The following is a 17,357-nucleotide window of genomic DNA, read 5'->3' on the forward strand; positions in this document are numbered from 1 at the left end:
TCCATGATGCAAGAACCTATGTCACTGATTAAAAAGGTCAAAGGGTAGAATGAAAGACTTTTTTAATTCCAAAGAAGCGGTTGTTAAGCAGATACTTAGAATCTAAAATGACAAGAAAGCTATTGATTGGTTCTCTAAAATAAGTAACAAAACTAAATTAGAAACAGTTTAAAATGTATGTTTTGTAAGACAACCATAGAAGATCAAACGCTGTGATCTGAATATCTCAATTGTACCTTTTTATTTTTGGCCCTCAGAGTGTCCAATTCTTTTAAAAGGAATGCAGTTTCTGTTTTTCCACCTAAATCTGCAGCATCCTTCCATGAAGGTATAAATTCAGGGAGCATCCTGTTAGCCTTTCTTTCCATGGTGCTGTGATTAGGAGGGGGAAAAAAAAGAAAGAAAAATAATGCAAAACCAGTTCTTCCCTCCACCCACTGGAAATAAAATACACAGAAATAAATTATCAAAACTTGTTAACCATCGCAAATGGATTAAATAGCCATTAAAATGGATGTCCTTCTACCATTTCTTAAATCTGCAATTCTGAAAAAAATCTGTAAATCTGGAATAGTAAATAAATGTACTACAGTGCTAAGACATAAACCAGATGAATATGAATTGTCTATGAAGCCTATAAACAGAAAATGCTTAAGGGAAGCAAATATTAAAAACCTGTGCTTAACACAGAGTGACAAAGTAATGAAACATTTGGGGATCAAATTAATGCTCACGTTAAAAGAAACCAAATTCTTTGGTAGGATGGACAATTCCACATGAATTGAAATGAGAATGTCTGGAAGACAAGATATAGGAGTTCATCCTGAAGAAATCTGTGAAATTATGGTGTTATTATTATAACTGAGAACAGGAGTTCCGTACTGTATACCAGTCATAGAGTTTTAAGATAACTTATTTAGCTATAGACAGGGAAAAATAAGACAAGATTCAATGGCCACAAAAATTCTATCTCAAGGTAAGACTTTTATAAAATTCCTTGGCTATCTGTTGATACTCACAGATAACTCAGATCTCCTTTGTAAAATAGCAGTAAAATCAGTAGATGAATAGATTATAGAAGGGAGATTAGCAAATATTTTTAACATTCACTTCCCTTAAGTGGTTTTTGTTTATAGGCTTCATAGGCAATGAGTCATAAGAAGTAGCCACAGAAAAGCTATACCTCTGAACTAGTCCTGCTGTATACATTACTTTCATTATGTGTAATTCACATCCTGGAAAGAAAAGAAAATCTATCTGTTGCTCCAAAGAGTCGTTCTCTTAGGTAGACTGTTGTTTGTACTCAGTCACCCCTTTCTTCACCTGCTTCCATTGCATTTATTTTCTCTATGGTTCTTTAAGAAGTAAGTTAAGATCCGTACGCTGCAGGCAAACTCTGGTGCAAGCTAAAGCACATCAAACGTAAACAGCAGGGAGATTCACACTGAAAAAGTACTTAGTGTATTACACTATATATGGGGTGGAAGAGTGCTTAAACGGCTTGTCTTCACTTTCAAGATCCCTCAAAGTCTATTTCATCCTTTCTCTGTCTAGCAAATTTCATTTAGTATCATTTTGGACTACAGGTGATAGATGCCTCCAGATACTACTGCCCAGACATTACTAAAGGGGTTTTGTGCATATTCCATGTTCAGGAGAGGCTTCCCATGAACAACTTTATTATCATCTTTTAATCCCTCAAATGTTTTCTTTGTGATGTCTAAAAGAAAACTAGAAAAGTCGCATTGATGGTACACTAAGACCATCCTCTACAATGCAAATCAACACTGACACAACATTTCCTGGGTTGTTCTATACCAAGATATTTTCTCATCTCGTATTCTAAATGCAATCTGTTTGGGGAAGGACAGATTTTGTGCAGTTTATATAGTATCTACCACAATGAGTTTTTGGCCTATAGCTTTAGGATCCTACATGCAATATATTTGCAGATGAGATGGTTCAACATGCTGATTGCTGTGGGGGGTTAATCTCAGTGTTCAAGACCAGCCTGACTGCCAGTGTGAGTGTCACTGGTGAAGGGTAGGAGCAGCAATCTTTAGCTAACTCTGTGCTGGGCTGTACTTAAGCACTCAGCATTATATTTGGGTTTTAGTGCAGGATGCATTGACCTAACAGCATATTTCAGGCCCTAATGCAAAAAAAAGGCAACAAGACAGACAGAAAAATACTATGGACTGGTTTTGGCCCAATGGGTCACCACTACATCATACTAAAGATAACAAAACCAGGTGTAGAATCTGACAGACAGCTGAAGAATTAGAGTATATTTTTCAAAAGTACATCATAGGGCTCCACAGCCTTGGTCCCATTTTCAAAAGCAAATCTGTCACTCTCAGTTAAGACTTGGGCTTCAGAATGCCTAAGTCACTGAAAATCGGTAGCATGTTCCCTTGTCAGCTGGGTATACCTTCATATATTGTATCACATATAGCATGAGCATATATGTTTCTTAAGACTGCAGCAGAGGACCATAGCTCAGTATGGAAATTAATGACAATAAATGACCAAAAGTTAATGACAGAATAAAATCTTCAGAGTTTGTATTACACTTTTCAACCCTATTTCCCCTTCTGCAGATTCCTGTCACAGACTGCCTACAGGGCATCACAGCTCCTCCTCCTCAATCTTACAACTTTATCTGGACTTCACCCTACTTTATTCCTGCTTCCTAGCTGCTTTATTCCTGCTTCTACTCACTTCCATGCTGCTTCATTCCTGCTTCCTACTCAGTCATCATACTTAGGGTACACTGTGCTTGTTGTGTAAAGCCAAAGATACTGCTAGACTTCTAGATCACTTTTCTAATTCTGTTCAGTATGCATTTTTAAAATTCTCTGTAGAGATCACAATCATTGAAACACCCTCAGCATGTCACATAAGCCATTGCCATGATCATATTTTGTATCAGTGCTAGAGGGTACAGTGGTGAAATGCTGCACTCCACAAGCAAAGAAGGGCAGATATAGTGAGTTTAAGTAAAAAGTTGACTTACTGATTCTCAGTTGGAAAGTAAACTTCCCTGTCTTTATACAAAAATCCATATGTATATTGCCTATAATTCCAATCTAGAAAAACTATATATAGGGATATTTGGTTTTACCTTGGTTCTTCAGGATAGGAATTATAATCACTTGGGGCTCCTCCTCTTTGACTGGTTACTGGCAAATATGAAAGTTTCGGTGCTTCAACTTCTGCCTCGATGAAAAATTCTGTATTTTTTTGAGAATTCTGATGAAACTGAAACTCAGCACAAAAGTCATCTTTTTTCTGTTCCGGGATGTGTCTCTCTATTTGGAAACAGAAGCAAACATTTTATTTTTTTTTCATTTAGAGATTTCTCATTCGAAAATTGCAATATTCTTACTTGTACCAGAAAGGAGAAAGTACTCTAGTTTCAGATTCACGGCTTCCTCATCCCACTAAGGAACAAAAGCTGTGTTACCTAAAGCACAGGTGTAGGAGTTACAATCTATTTACTGAATTTTTCTCATGGAAACCTGAAAAAAATTCATCACCATTTCCTAATCCCTCTTTACCTTAAATGACTGCTTAAAATAATGCTGACCCTAGGAAATAATCTACCTATCTTTTGTAAAAATCAGCTCTACCCTAGTGAGACATGATGAATTTCTGCTGTAGACAGGGAAATTTGCAGGTCGTGAACTAGATTCTTTCTTATATTGACACCTTTTGCAAATCCATTTTAGCTACAAAAGGAGTATCAGCAAGCTGTAATTAGCAACGACAAATTTAAGGCCCCTTTATTCACTCTTGGAGAGCGTAAGGTACAGGGTCATACAACTAAAGAACTTGAAGAATGCAAAGCACAAATTGTGCCAAAGGGAAAAATTATCTGATTAAAATGTTGAGTGTGATAGTTAGTTCTCTTAAGCTTGGCTACTAGATATTTTTAGGACATATTTCTGCTATCAAGGTATTTAAATTAAAGAAAGATCTACATACCATGAATGTTCTTTCATAAAGTAAGAACAAGAAAGTTTTAATTATAGAACTACACTAAAAAATGAGGAGGAAGAAGCCTAAAAAAGCTGCAAATGGAAAAAAGGTGCATATACTCTTCATTCTTTCATTTAGATTAGTAGAGAACAAACACTGGAGCTTTTTCTTATTTAATGAAGGTAGCATTTCCAGACATTTTGGATAAATTAGATAGTATACATTCTTTGATCCAACTTATTACTTCCTCCTCAAAAATACTAAGAAACTGTCTATACATCTACAAATAGCCTGAAAATACACATCAATCAGTATCAAGGTGTCGTGCTGCATGTAAGACATAAAAGCACAGATTCCAAGACAAGAACACTGAAGACTGTCTCTAAAATCCGTTGCAATAGATTCCTTTCCTTGAAAAAGGAAAGACGCAGCCAATGGTACAGGAAACATCCTGAGGGCACAGAGAGATGATTTCTGGATCGGCTGAAGTCAGTTTACCAAGTTCCCATAGAACTTAGCTAGTTCAGTAGATCCTTATCTACTTCAGCACAAATCCACTTGAATCCACTCTCACCATTCCTCAAAATTATAACCACTGATTTTTGTACTAAAGGAACAACAGTCAACAGCATAACCGAATCTGTGTTTCTGAGCAGTAATAAACACGTGGGGACCATAATTTGATAAAAAAATTGTTAATAAATATACTCTAACACTACTTTCAGTACTGTGATTGAAATATGTTCCTTGGATCAATTCACAGCTAATGCAGAAATTGAACACAGCCCACAGCCACCTGGATTCTTTGAGCTAACGTATGCTGTTGCTCACTGGCTTGAAAACCTACAGGTTTTCGAACAGAGATTTCCTTTTAAGTGCTGCTACATTCTAAAGCTGGATTCAACCTCTTGCTCTCTAAACAAACAGGCACTAAGTTCACTATGTATACTCTAAGAACCTGGCCCAACTTGCAAGTGGAAACATAAGGGCAGAACTCGAAATCCTCTCCAGTTAGTACTACCTGAAAACACACCTAGTCTGAATCTCAATACTTGCAAAGCTTCTTCTAGGGAAACATACATTTGGTTGAGATGTGTTTCCCATTTGATTTACATTATAAAGAACTGCCTATAAAACATCATCCTGTCCAGTTCTCCCATTTCAGATGCAGTGATCTGCCTATATACAGTTGCAAATTATGCTTTCACACACTGAAGGGTAAGTGCAAGGCTTCACTTGCCATAACAGCTTTTCCTCCCATTCTTCTCTAGGGCATCAACATTTTCTATAAGCCATATATATTTGAAGTGCCTCAAGTGAAGTGTGTTGCATTCGATGAAAGAATTCAAGCACAACACACCCGTTGCAATAATCAGTGACTGTATTGCCATGAAAATTTGTTCCTTGTTTAGCATTAACTGCACTCTCCTTTGGCCCACACTATATGAAGGTTGGAGAAGAAAAGCCTTCTCATTTCAGAATGCTAACAAGATTAGATGACATTAGCTACCACAGTTACACTAGGACAAATCAAAAAAGGGATTCTATCCCTTTAGCATGAGAGTAATCAACTGAACAAGTTTTTCTTGTTTTCACAGTTCCTGTTTTTCAAATTTTCTGCTTTTAGTACCAGGACTTTAAAGAGAGTTCACAGAGTCATTGCAGTTGGAAGGGATCGCTGGAGATCATCTAGTCCAGCCCCCCTGCTCAAGCGGGGTCTCCAAGAGCAAGGTTCCCCAGGACTATGTCCAGATGGCTTTTGAATAGCTCCACAAGCAGAGACTTGACAACTTCTCTGGGCAGCCTGTGCCAGTGTTTGATCACCCTCATCATAAAAAAAAAATATGTTTCCTCGTATTCAGAATTTCATGTGTTTTAATTTGAGTTCATTGACTCTTTTCCTGTCAATGGGTACTACCAAAAAGAATCAGGCTGCTTCTTTACTCCCTTCCATCAGGTATTATTCATACTGGTAAGATCCGCTCCCCTAAGCCTTCCCTTGTCGAGGTTCAGTTTCAGCTTTCAGCCTCTCCTCATACATAAGATGCTCCAGTCCCTTTATGGCTCTTTGCTGGTCTTGCTTGAGTAAGTCCATCTCTTTCTTGTATTAGGGAGCTCAGAACTGGACTTGACGCTCTAGGTGTGACCTTACCAGTGCTGAGCAGAGAAGATGGATCACCTCCCTTGATCTGCTGGCAATGCTCTTCCTAATGCAGCTGAGGATGCTGTTGGCCACCCTTGCCATGAGGGCACATTGATGGCTTATGCTCAACTTGCTGTTCACCAGGATCCCAATCACTTTCTGTAGAGCTGCTTTCAAGCCAGTTGGCCCCCAGCATGTATAGTTACATGGGATTATTCCTGGCCAGCTGCAGGGCTTCACATTTCCCCCTGCTTCATGATGTTCCCCTTTGCCCAGTTCTCCCACCTGTCGAAGTCCCTCTGAATGGCAGCATAACTCTCTGGTGTATGAACTACTCCTCACAGTTTTGTATCATTAGCAGACTTGCTGAGGCTATACTTCCCTCCATCATCCAGATCGTTAATGAAGACATTAAACAGGATTGGATCTATTTTTGACTCTGGGAGTACACCACTAGTGGCTTGCCTCTTACTGGACTTCATGCAACTGATCACCACCATCTGGGTGCAGATATTCAGCCATTTTTCAATCGACCTCACTGTTTACTTATTTAACCCATACTTTGCTTCTCTATTAGGATGTTATGGGACACAGAGTCCAAAGACTTACCAAAGTCAAGGAAAACAGCACCCTGCTCGATCCATGTTTTATTTCCTACTTGCCAGGATAAACCATTTTTGATCTTGGACAAGGTGATCCTTGAATATCAACCATGTCTCTTGGATCCCTCTTCTCTCCAAAACTGTATCCTGTGGGATCCTTCCAAGTGGATGTCTGAGGAGGCCAAAGTCTATTCTCCTGAAGTCCACAGCTGAGGTCCTGCTTTTTGTCCTGATCCCTCCTCTCAAAATCCTAAACTCGATCACTTCATGGCAACTGTATCCAAGGCTACCCCCAACTTCAACATCCACAACTAGTCCTTCCTTGTTTGTAAGTATCAGGTCCAGTGGAGCACCTCCTCTTGTTGGCACCTCAATCGTTTGTGTCAGGAAGTTGTCATCAGCTTACTCCAGAGATGTCCTAGATCATTTGTGCCCTGCTGTTGTCCCTCCAGCAGATTATCAGCATCGCTGTAGTCCCTCATGAGGGCCATGACCTGTGAACATGAGGCTCCTTCCAGTTGTCTGAAGATGATCTCATTTACTTCACCCAATCCTCCTCCATGCCCTTCCCTCTTACTGGCAGAATCAAGGATAACAACAATTCTATGATTCCATGATAACACCACCTGGGGCCCCATGCTGTTGACCATCAGCCCCAGAGCCATATAGTCACATGTAATACTTCCCAGGTCACCCCAACAGTATCACTGGTGCCCACATGGAAGAGCAGCAGAGGGTAACAGACGGTCAGAAGAGCCTCAGCAGCCTCTCTATTACATCCTAAATATGAGCTCCCAAAAAGGAACAAAGCTCTCTAGATGACAAGTCAAGTCACCAGACAGATTTTTAATTTTTTTTTTTTTTAAAAACAGAATGAAGTAAACATGTCTGCTTGATGCGGTAAACATCTGCATTAGCAACTGAACTTCAGGCTAAATCCTCAGGCCATGTCAAGATACAGATTTTTATGCCTTCAACTGTAAGTTACAGCCGCTGGTAAAGAAGAATTTATAATGGGACTAGACCTGTGTTGGCATTTATTAATGCTAATGCTGCTTCTTTAAGCAACTTACATTTGCAGTACACCTTTTCATCCAGATTCAATTCCCTCAAGCACATGGGTAAGACTAAGCAGCATCACAGCAAGCCTGTAAGTGTCGTTCCCGGAAATGTTACGCAAAACACAGAGGATCTATTTTTTTCCCCTGCTGGCTTTGTAAGAGAAGATGATGGCAGCCTCCTCCACTCAGAATCGGAAGCACTCTGCCCAAGGGCATTAAGATTAGAGGTTTTACTTGTTTAATAAAGTTGTAATGCATTTTTCGGTCAACATGCTAAATCTGTCAGTAGAATGCTTTGTGGAAGACATTTTGAACGCTGTCAGATCAATGGGCATAGCGATTTTTTTATTTTTAAAACAACTTTATTCTTCATATAGTCCATGACCCCCACCCCAGGTTATTTAGGCCTTGGTATATGGTAGCTTGTCTTGCTGCTAAACTAAGTAGCAATATTAATCTATGCACTTCAGTGCTCTTCCTCATGCCTCCTGCAAATTGTATTGTGCACTAATTACCAATGCTGCAGACACACACTGGGGAATAAGTAGCACTTGCAATAATCAGGCTGCACAAGGAACATCAGAGAAAGGGTAAAACAGCCTTGCAAGCTTTGGAAAAAATGCTGTAGTTTTCATTAAGCGGTATCACCACCATTGATTCTGGTTCTTGAGTATACTAAACAACTTATTTTCCATATAAAAGAAAAAGTTCAGTAGCCCAGATTAATATTTCACAACAGGGAGAAGCTGAACAGCTGATCTTCTTCTGTATGTATTTATCTTGAATGAATAGCTTGTTCACATTGAGGGAAAGAAAAGCAAATGTTAGGAAGAAGGAATATAAAGACACTAGAATTAAAGCTGGGAATTGATTGTGAGGAATATAAGGGGAAGATAACGCTGTCATGACTTGAAATAGTAAAGATAGAACAGAATTCAATGTTGTTAAGCTGGGAGTGGTTAAAAAGTCAAGTAAAAACATTGAACCTAAACACAATTTGCAGGCAGCCACTATTTCTCATAGCTACTTAGAAGTGGGGGAATTGGCACTGAGATCAGGGAAAGCACAGCATCAGAGAATCCCGTACTGACACTAATAAAATGGACAGAAACGTTGAAGATGTAAGTGCACAGAAGGTGCAGATTCACCTGGAAGGCTAGAGAAGCAGTAGCTTCTCTTGTTATGCCACTCAGCATACTCAGCAGTCCCATCACCCAGCAGAAGCTCGGTGGGCACCTCCTTCCCCCTGTTTGTAGTCTTTCAGCACCCCACCAGCCAAATTGCGCTGATCAGCTCAGAGGTTTGCAGGAATAACAATAAAGGAAAACAAACAAAAACCAGCAGAACACGCATGCAGCACCACAAAATACACTGTTTGCTACAGATCTGCCTGCAGATGAATATGTGGACGTTGGAAGCCCTTGGTGCTCCAAACAAGCTTCAAGTGTGATAGTACTTACCGCTTACCTGTAGCTCCCTAGTATTTGTTTTCAGCTGGTCTGTAGCACAGACAAAGCGTGTTCTCATCTGTCTGCATAAGACTGCATGAATGAATGCCCAGAGGGATGGCAGTAAGAGGCAGAATAGGAAAAAGAGCAAAACCAGGAAGGAAGAGAATGTGCCATACACACTCTGGGAGTAGGAGCAAAGCCGAGCGCAAACTCAGTAGCGTACTCTTCTGACACTGCCTGCAGCCTCAATTACTAAAAAACCCAAAAATTCAGTGATCGACAAACTCTAATTTACTGTTAATCCTGTATTTTTTCTTCTCAATCTAAACTACAATGCAGCTTTAAAATTGCCTTTTTTTTTTGTGGTTGTACAATACCAAAAACTTTGAATTCCAAGCACCAAGAGGGAATATTCACTTTCCAACAAAACTATCAAAGCAAAGAGCCACCCTGCCCCTATACACACTGGAATAAAAGGACACACTTACTACAGTTTAAAAATACTTTCTCTTGCCCCTAGTTGCAAGCCACACATCTACCTCAACTTGCTGCAATAACTGTCAAGTGTGTAAGAACATTACTCGACTGGGGCAACTTCCTTTTATTTTCACTAGACTAATTGCTATTCTATATTATTGACTCTCAAATTATCCAGATTTTTTTTCACATTAATAATATTACACACATTTCTGAAAAGATAATTTTTTGGGATGCGTGTATGACAGTGCACGTGCACCTGTGAGTGTTCTAACAGGCTGTTAGGCCAAGCTGTTGCTGCATTAATAAAAAGCAATTTTAATAGCTTCATGTGAAAAATGGATTATGGAATTGTCTTAAGTTCATAACACTTAATGCTACTGGACTTGAATTCTGAAATATATTAATAAATAAATAGAAATTAAATATCTGAGTCTAACGGAAAACTTGAACCTGATAGCCACTAGGCTTTTCAAGCTATTCAAATGAAATTAGTTCTATGGCTGAATATTCCTTCATGAGGTTAAAATGATGAGTCAGCCTTTTGGTCAAAGACAAACGTTCATTCACTCAGCTGTATAACTACTGGAACTTCTACCAAACAAAATGACGGTGAAAGATTCAGATTGCTCAACAGTTCGCCCCTTACTGAATGATTAAAAGGCATAAATCCTGAAAATGAGTGCGAAACCAAAATTAAAGGATTTTATAAGCATAAATATGTAAAGAAAGAAAATGAGGCTGGTAGAAGAAATCTGATCTTATTGCCTGGCAATAGGAAGAAAAGAGTTAGTTAAGGTTTTATGCATTTTCAGAATGCCTGTTATTTCCTTTTTCATATGTATTTGAGTTGACATAGATGCAACATATACGATTTACATGCATATCTCGAGTCTCATTATTTTTGACTTTTTCCTCACTATTTTATCTTTCCCACAATTGCAAACATGTTTCAGAGTTAATCCCAAGAAAAAAATGCTGTACTTAATTCAAGAAGAAAGTAATTGCTGTTTCTAGAAAACAATTACAAAAGCTCAGTACAAAAAGTACAAGGTCAATATACATTTTCTCCAAAAAAAACAAACAAGAAAAAGTGCAGTTTTACTCATCTTTGGACTTACTACAGATTTATTCATGTTAGCAAGTATTTAGGCCCCTTCAGTGCAGTGTCTTATACTGAAAACCAATAACCTGCAACTAAGCAAATGGTTGTCTCTTCATGACACACTTTTTCTAACGTTTACAGAAAACTGGGCAAACTTTAAGATGATTATTCAGTAGGACTCTAAGATCTCACTAAATCACTTCTGTGGCACAGCAGAATGGCAGTCACAGCAACCTGATACTTCTCAGATACTACTCAGAGTAGTTTCGTAATACAAAGCTAATTCCTTTTATTTCTCAGCGCTCTGCCCAGCCAAAGTGTCGTGTATAACCAGCCAAGCCCTTGGCAGTAACGAAGAGGAAATCACCACGTAGATTCACTGTACCCTCAATGCCCCAATGATATGTAACTGTGTGCCCTCCTGAGAGCACCATGGGTCAACTCAGAAGAGTAAGGACTATCAACTTGCTTTTAAGTAACTCTTACTCAGAAGGTCCCGAAATTTACACTGAGATAGGATATCTGCTCTTATTTTAAGAAACAATTAACAGAGGTTCACTGAAGTAAGCCTTGAAAACATTTCCTGCAAACTCATAGATATTTTATAAGGGATGCATAAGCACTGTGATGGTCACTTTAATGCCATCAAGATTGAGACAGTAACGAAGTAAGTGGATCGAGGTCATTGAGCAAGTCATGTCAGAAGTAAAATTGCTGAAGTCCAAGGCTCTGTATCTATGCTTTTGGAGCCTGTGCTACCTCACTGGTGGCCCTTCCTGCTCCTGTCTCTTCCTCCGAGACCTCAAATTCTCTCTTCTGTCAGAAAGGCTTTAGCAACTCATTTCAATGGGACTTCAGGAAAAAAAACCCACATTTTTACTTATGAATGAGAAAGTAACATTTACACAACCAAAAAATTAAGAGAAATTTCAAATAACTAGATTGGTAACCTTCCGCATTCCTTTATGACGATAATTCTCATTCACATGGCAGACTACAGTATTTCTGTTAGAAGACAGATGTGCAGTGTACAGTATATACAAGCTTCCTGTAATTTCAATAGTAAGCAGGAGAAATTAAATAACTATTTTTTAACTTTTTTTTTTTTTAAATTGACTATCGTGCTAATACAGAAAACTTCGGAACAATCAAAACTGTTTTAAAAATCAGTCAGGTTAACAGAACAATATAATTCAAATGCTTGGTCTCTGGCTACAGCTAAGTATTTAAGTTGTCCAAAATCATGATCAAAGACAGCAACGTATTCTTATTGGAACTTTGTTGAGAAAGTTCTCTGCAAATGAAGTAAATATAACCTAAGTTATATTTTGCATTAATGTCTTAGTTTGCTGTATATCCCACGACACATACACACACACAAAAGGGGCTTGAAAATATTTGGTCTGCAAAAATACAGACAAATCTCAGAAGTTTAATGGTTCATTTTTTTATTCCTTAAAGGAATCTAAAGAGAACAGTGAATTCATTCTGTGTTAGCAATTTAAACGGGGGGACATCTGTGTTACTTTGAATGCTTCTTTATTCACCTGTACTTGTGTGGAACCCTGGCAACACCCTTCATAAAGAAATAAATCGAGAGGGAGATTAAGAACAGTTGGAGTTATTCTGGTAAAGGCAATTTTTTACAATTCTCCCAGGATTCTGATTATTTTAGTAATGATGCTTCCCTCGCCTGCTTCTTAGTCTTTTGCCCTCCTATTTAGCATCTAAACAGCAATTGTGTACAAACTGGTGAATATTTAAAATAGAAAAACACTTCCAAGTCTTTAGAATATGCAGCCAATCATTATTTTGGTATTCACTGCAGCTAATCATGATGCATTTATTAATGTGTAAATATCAGACATTTCCTTTGGCATTCCACTCTCCTTTTGCAATTCATTAACATATTGTTATTTTAAAATATTAGTTTCTGAGAAGACACCAGATTTTCATTGGATTGGTCTCTCACACTTGAAAAAGCATTTTTATATTCTGAAAGCATCAAAACAGCAGAATCTCGAGGCAGATACTAAGTGGGATTCACTGAAACACAATGTTAGTTCTAATGGATGGATGATTGTGTTTGGTCTTTTGAAACTTTGAAGTATAGGTAAGTCTTGATCACACAAATTAATAAATCCTAAAGCTGGAGTTAACAATAACCATTACACCCAAATTCTGCAGCTTAGCCCAGCCAATTTTTCAAAAGGTCAGGTTGTGAACTGGAGAAGATCAGGGAGGTCCACCGCATAGCTTTGTTGCCAGGCATCTCTCGTCTGGATTGTTGCAGGCATTTATTAGTATTCGTCAGCAGACTCAACAAAGCAAACAAGAAATTCAAGCACGAATAATAAAATGAAATGCTGCTATATAACCCTTTGTCATTCAGCAAATATGGGACTTTTTAGCTACATTGTTCCTAAACCTGGGTTACTACTTTAATTTTTCTCCACAGTGCTGACTGAATGAGTATGCATGTGTGTTAAATGCAGAGCTCCCTTAACAACTGCAGGACTGCCATTTAATCTGTTGGTAGATGGACCATTTCCTGTGGGAACTCTAGCTATGATTTCCAGATCCACCAAATAAATCTCAGATTAAGATTCCAAATGAAACCTGCCTTTGGCAGATAAAAAATGTCAAGATGGATATAAACAGTAAAATTATAAATTATCTAGGTGTTGCACGATGACTTGATGTGCGTTTTTTGTTTACACTTTCCCCGATATCACAACTATACAAGGCATTCATCAAATGTCACACTTTCATAATATTGGAGGCATCATTAAAACTGTTTGGCTAAGGACCTTGAAGTGTTTAAGCAGTAGCTCAAAAGTATATTTGTGCAAAGTAGAAGAATAAATTTACATATCAGCAGCAGCTCATAAGGGATGGGTAAATATTCTGTTTATCTCTCATTGTAATTCAGGTTAGTTTAAATACAGGGTTTCAGGATATCATTACAGCCTATATGGAGTTATTACATAATTTCCAAACATAGTGTCTGCTAGAGTTTTACTAAGCATGCTGTGTTTATGTTTTCTAAACCAGCTGAAAACAAAGTAAACCCTCCCATCCCATTTTTCTTTTGCTATTGTCATACCAGACAATTGCTTTTCACATATAACCCCTTCCATTATCTAAATCTTAATGATCCAGAACTCCCTTTTATCTAGGCAGGGTCATGTTTCCTGATGCCCATTAATTATAGTGAAAATTCTCTTATCCAAATGTACTCAACCTCCCCTACTGCAAACAAACAACTAAGGTTTTGCTGAATTAGAGTTCTAAACAAAATCCCAGAAAACTACAGCTTTAGAAGTGAAGAAAAATATTGTAATTTTAAGCGTCTGACATAAAAGAATGGTCACTCTGCATAAACTGCCATTAAGATACCTTGCCCACACACGCTTTTCTCAGAGTAAATGGTCTACTAAAGATGCAGGTGAACTCTCAGATAAGAGTCTCCAGTGCACTCCCTGGAGAACCTCTTTTTAATAAATGTTTTTGTTACGTCTTTGCTCTGAACTTAAGCTCCATTCTAGTTGTTATTAAAATGGAAGCAATGAAGATTTTTTTAAAGAAAATAACCAAATTCCTCTTGCACTTCTAAAGCACTACATAAAAATTTCTGCGGTAATAAGTGCTGCTCCCCCTGAAGCACATTTCAAGACGTTCTGAAGTTAGCTGCACTCATACTTTAGACACTTGAGCAATTCAAAGTGTAATACTTCATGGTGTGCATTCTCCCCATCTTTAGTGCTTGCAATACTCAGTGCAGATAAGACACTACACGTTTTCAACGTACTATAAAGGGTCTAACAGAATCATATTCACAACACTCCAATGGGTCAGGCAGATAATGGATACTTAATTGTGCTTCTGATGAGGAGTCTTTCTGCAGGCAGCCTGGCCAGGAATAAACTGTATTTAACCATTCCAAATGTACAAGGAAAGAAATGGGATGGAAAAAGGAGACACGAGAATTTATACATGTGAAAGGGTGATGATATTTACAGGAAAGACCAGACAGTATTTGATCATTTTTCAGTTATCACTAGCTACTTTTTATCTTGTAAATTATCACGTGTTATTCCCTCTTTTTCTATGCAAGATGTTTTCTTAATCTTCCATACTTAGTGTTGCTCTACAGCTACTAGCCACTCTTCCCATGTTTGACTCGTGCAAGATCATCCTCTCAGCCTCTCTTCTGCCTCCCACACTGTGCAGAGAAACCTGCAACTACCCCTGCCACTTTGCAAGGGGATCTCTTACAGCTGGCACACAGCAAGTTCGATGCTGAAAGCACAGCACACATGGAAGACACTAATCAATTGCGCCACGTGTGTGAAGAGGACTCTGCCTTTCTGCATATCATATAGATTCTTCTGCATACACACCCATGCAATATCCAAGTCTTTTTTCTTTCCCAGGTAAACAGCATTCCTTATTAGTAAAAGAGGGAAGGAGAGGAAGAATAGGCTCACAGTACCTCCTGTTGAGGCACGTAAAAGAAGAAACAGACTTTAATATGACAAGTATGGTTTATTCTGCCTCCACTACAGCCTTGGAAGAAGGGCTTCAGATTTATTTTAGAGTGTTTACAGCTGTAACTGGTGTATTCTGGAGAAAGGGGAAGCAGCACCTTTACAATGAGTTACTTTTTGACTAGCTAGAGCGTCAGATGAGAAATCTTTACAACGCCACGTTATTCTCAAAGCATTCTTTACCCCTTCATCTTTGTGTGTGTATGTGTGTTAGCTTATGTGTGTTAAAGTCACACAATAGTGATTCCAGACAAAAAGTCCTTGTAATTACTATTACAAAACCAAACCCACAAAAGAGTACATTAAAATCATTACACAACTAGAAAAACTTATTACTTCCAATAAGATAGTCTAGAAATGTGTTGAGGAACAGGAGCTTCCTTTCTAGGAATTTAGAAAAAAGAGAAATTATTCATTTTACTTATATGAATATGCATATATGCATGTGACTGTACATTGCCTTAATTACCATGAGTGCAAAAGGGATGGCTGACAATTAATGGAATTTATAAATGGGAGTAGATAAATGCAACAAAATTTCTAGAGATGTTTTATTTCCTGCATATTATTCACTACACAGCAAAAGAACTTAAAAGTCTTTTTGAGAGCAATACACAGGCATATACACCTCATGACTACGACAATACAAGGAAAGCTATGCCAGATTCTTCACAGTAAGCACCATGCATTCATGCAAGACCAATGCATGCACAAAGACACAATGCAATTAAGACAACTGTCTACGTGTAAGCTTATCACATGTACATGTGTCTGACCAGCTATATATACATAACTTGTTCATTATGTTTGCATATCCGTTTTCCTCTTCTATTTTCCCTGATGGGAGCAAGACCAGAAAACAACAACTCTACCACAAGATAAAACACCTGCTTTTCAAATTTCCCTGCACAAGCTGATTCTGTTGTTCTGTTCCAATCTACATTTTCACATCTCTTTAAAGCTAGAGTCCCCTCTGAACTTGCAGAGTTTCCAGACATGCAATTCTAAAGTATTTTTACAAGCCACACAAACATTCTTTTGAAGGGTAACAATTTACAGCATCTATAAGAATCATAACTAAGAGCTGACTTCAAATTCTTACAGGTGAAATCGATTCTTTGACCTGCATTTTCATATGTGCTTTAAGTCGTGGTTTAGAAATATATATATGTATGTATTTCTATGTTTGAACAATATAACAACCACCTTTTAAGAAAGTAAACCACTTTGCCATTAAAAAGAATCAACCTATTACCTTGTTTTAGGAAATTCCAAACAAAAATTATACAATGCTTTTCATTTTGGAGTCAGAAAAATTACAATTTTGTTGTCAAAACAGACCAAACAGTACTAGATATTCTAGGACAACCTAATTTCTGCCCTGTCCTTGAAAAATTATAGATACTCAGAACTATGACACAAGCAAAAACATTGCAGTAGTGAAAGACTATACAATACAGAACAAGTATAGCTGCACCCATTCAAACGCAGTACGTGATACGAGTCAAATGAGACACAAATTTAACTCCGGTATTTGCACACTCGCCCCTTTCCTATCCTGCAAACTCTTTTGGAAAATTGACATATCAAGTCCTGAATGTATATGCAAGTATGAAAAGCACCCAATTTCAGGTTCCCTCATGTGTTTTCACAGTGTGTTGCTGCAATTTTTGTCAAGCATGGAAACCCTGCTAAAGTAACAACTCCACCTAGGTGCAATGTGCTTCCCCCTCCTGCCACGATAATGCAAAGATATGCGTCTATTTGCCAACACAAGTTTATTTTTATAATGGACTACCATCCTAGGCTTTCTAGGTTGGATCCTGAATATTTTTCATTTGCAAATTACAGTCTTCACTGGCCTGCTGCCAATGCTCCTGATATATTTTCTCAAGTATTCTTAGAGAGAAATGAAAAAGTGACTATCCTCCTATTAAAAACTAGGTGCTGTGGAGATAAGCAGTACATTTAAATTAGATATAAACCC

At 38.1% G+C, this 17,357-nt stretch overlaps 1 protein-coding gene across 14 annotated transcripts in view; it reads right to left on the reverse strand.

Moving 5' to 3' along the window:
- MIPOL1 (mirror-image polydactyly 1) overlaps positions 1-17,357 on the reverse strand; it is a 195,513-nt gene that overhangs the window by 142,152 nt on the left and 36,004 nt on the right. For all 14 annotated transcript variants that reach the window (XR_008466249.1, XM_054200347.1, XM_054200344.1 and 11 more), the window contains 2 exons: positions 3,125-3,311; positions 237-372 (listed from right to left, as the gene is read on the reverse strand). Coding sequence is in view for 13 of the 14 variants with exons in the window: in XM_054200347.1 (XP_054056322.1) it covers positions 237-372; positions 3,125-3,311 (323 nt within the window). In the remaining variant the exon portion in view is untranslated. The remainder of the gene's footprint in view (positions 1-236; positions 373-3,124; positions 3,312-17,357) is intronic.

Source organism: Rissa tridactyla, chromosome 4 (assembly GCF_028500815.1).
Source record: "Rissa tridactyla isolate bRisTri1 chromosome 4, bRisTri1.patW.cur.20221130, whole genome shotgun sequence".
Lineage (NCBI taxonomy): Eukaryota > Metazoa > Chordata > Aves > Charadriiformes > Laridae > Rissa > Rissa tridactyla.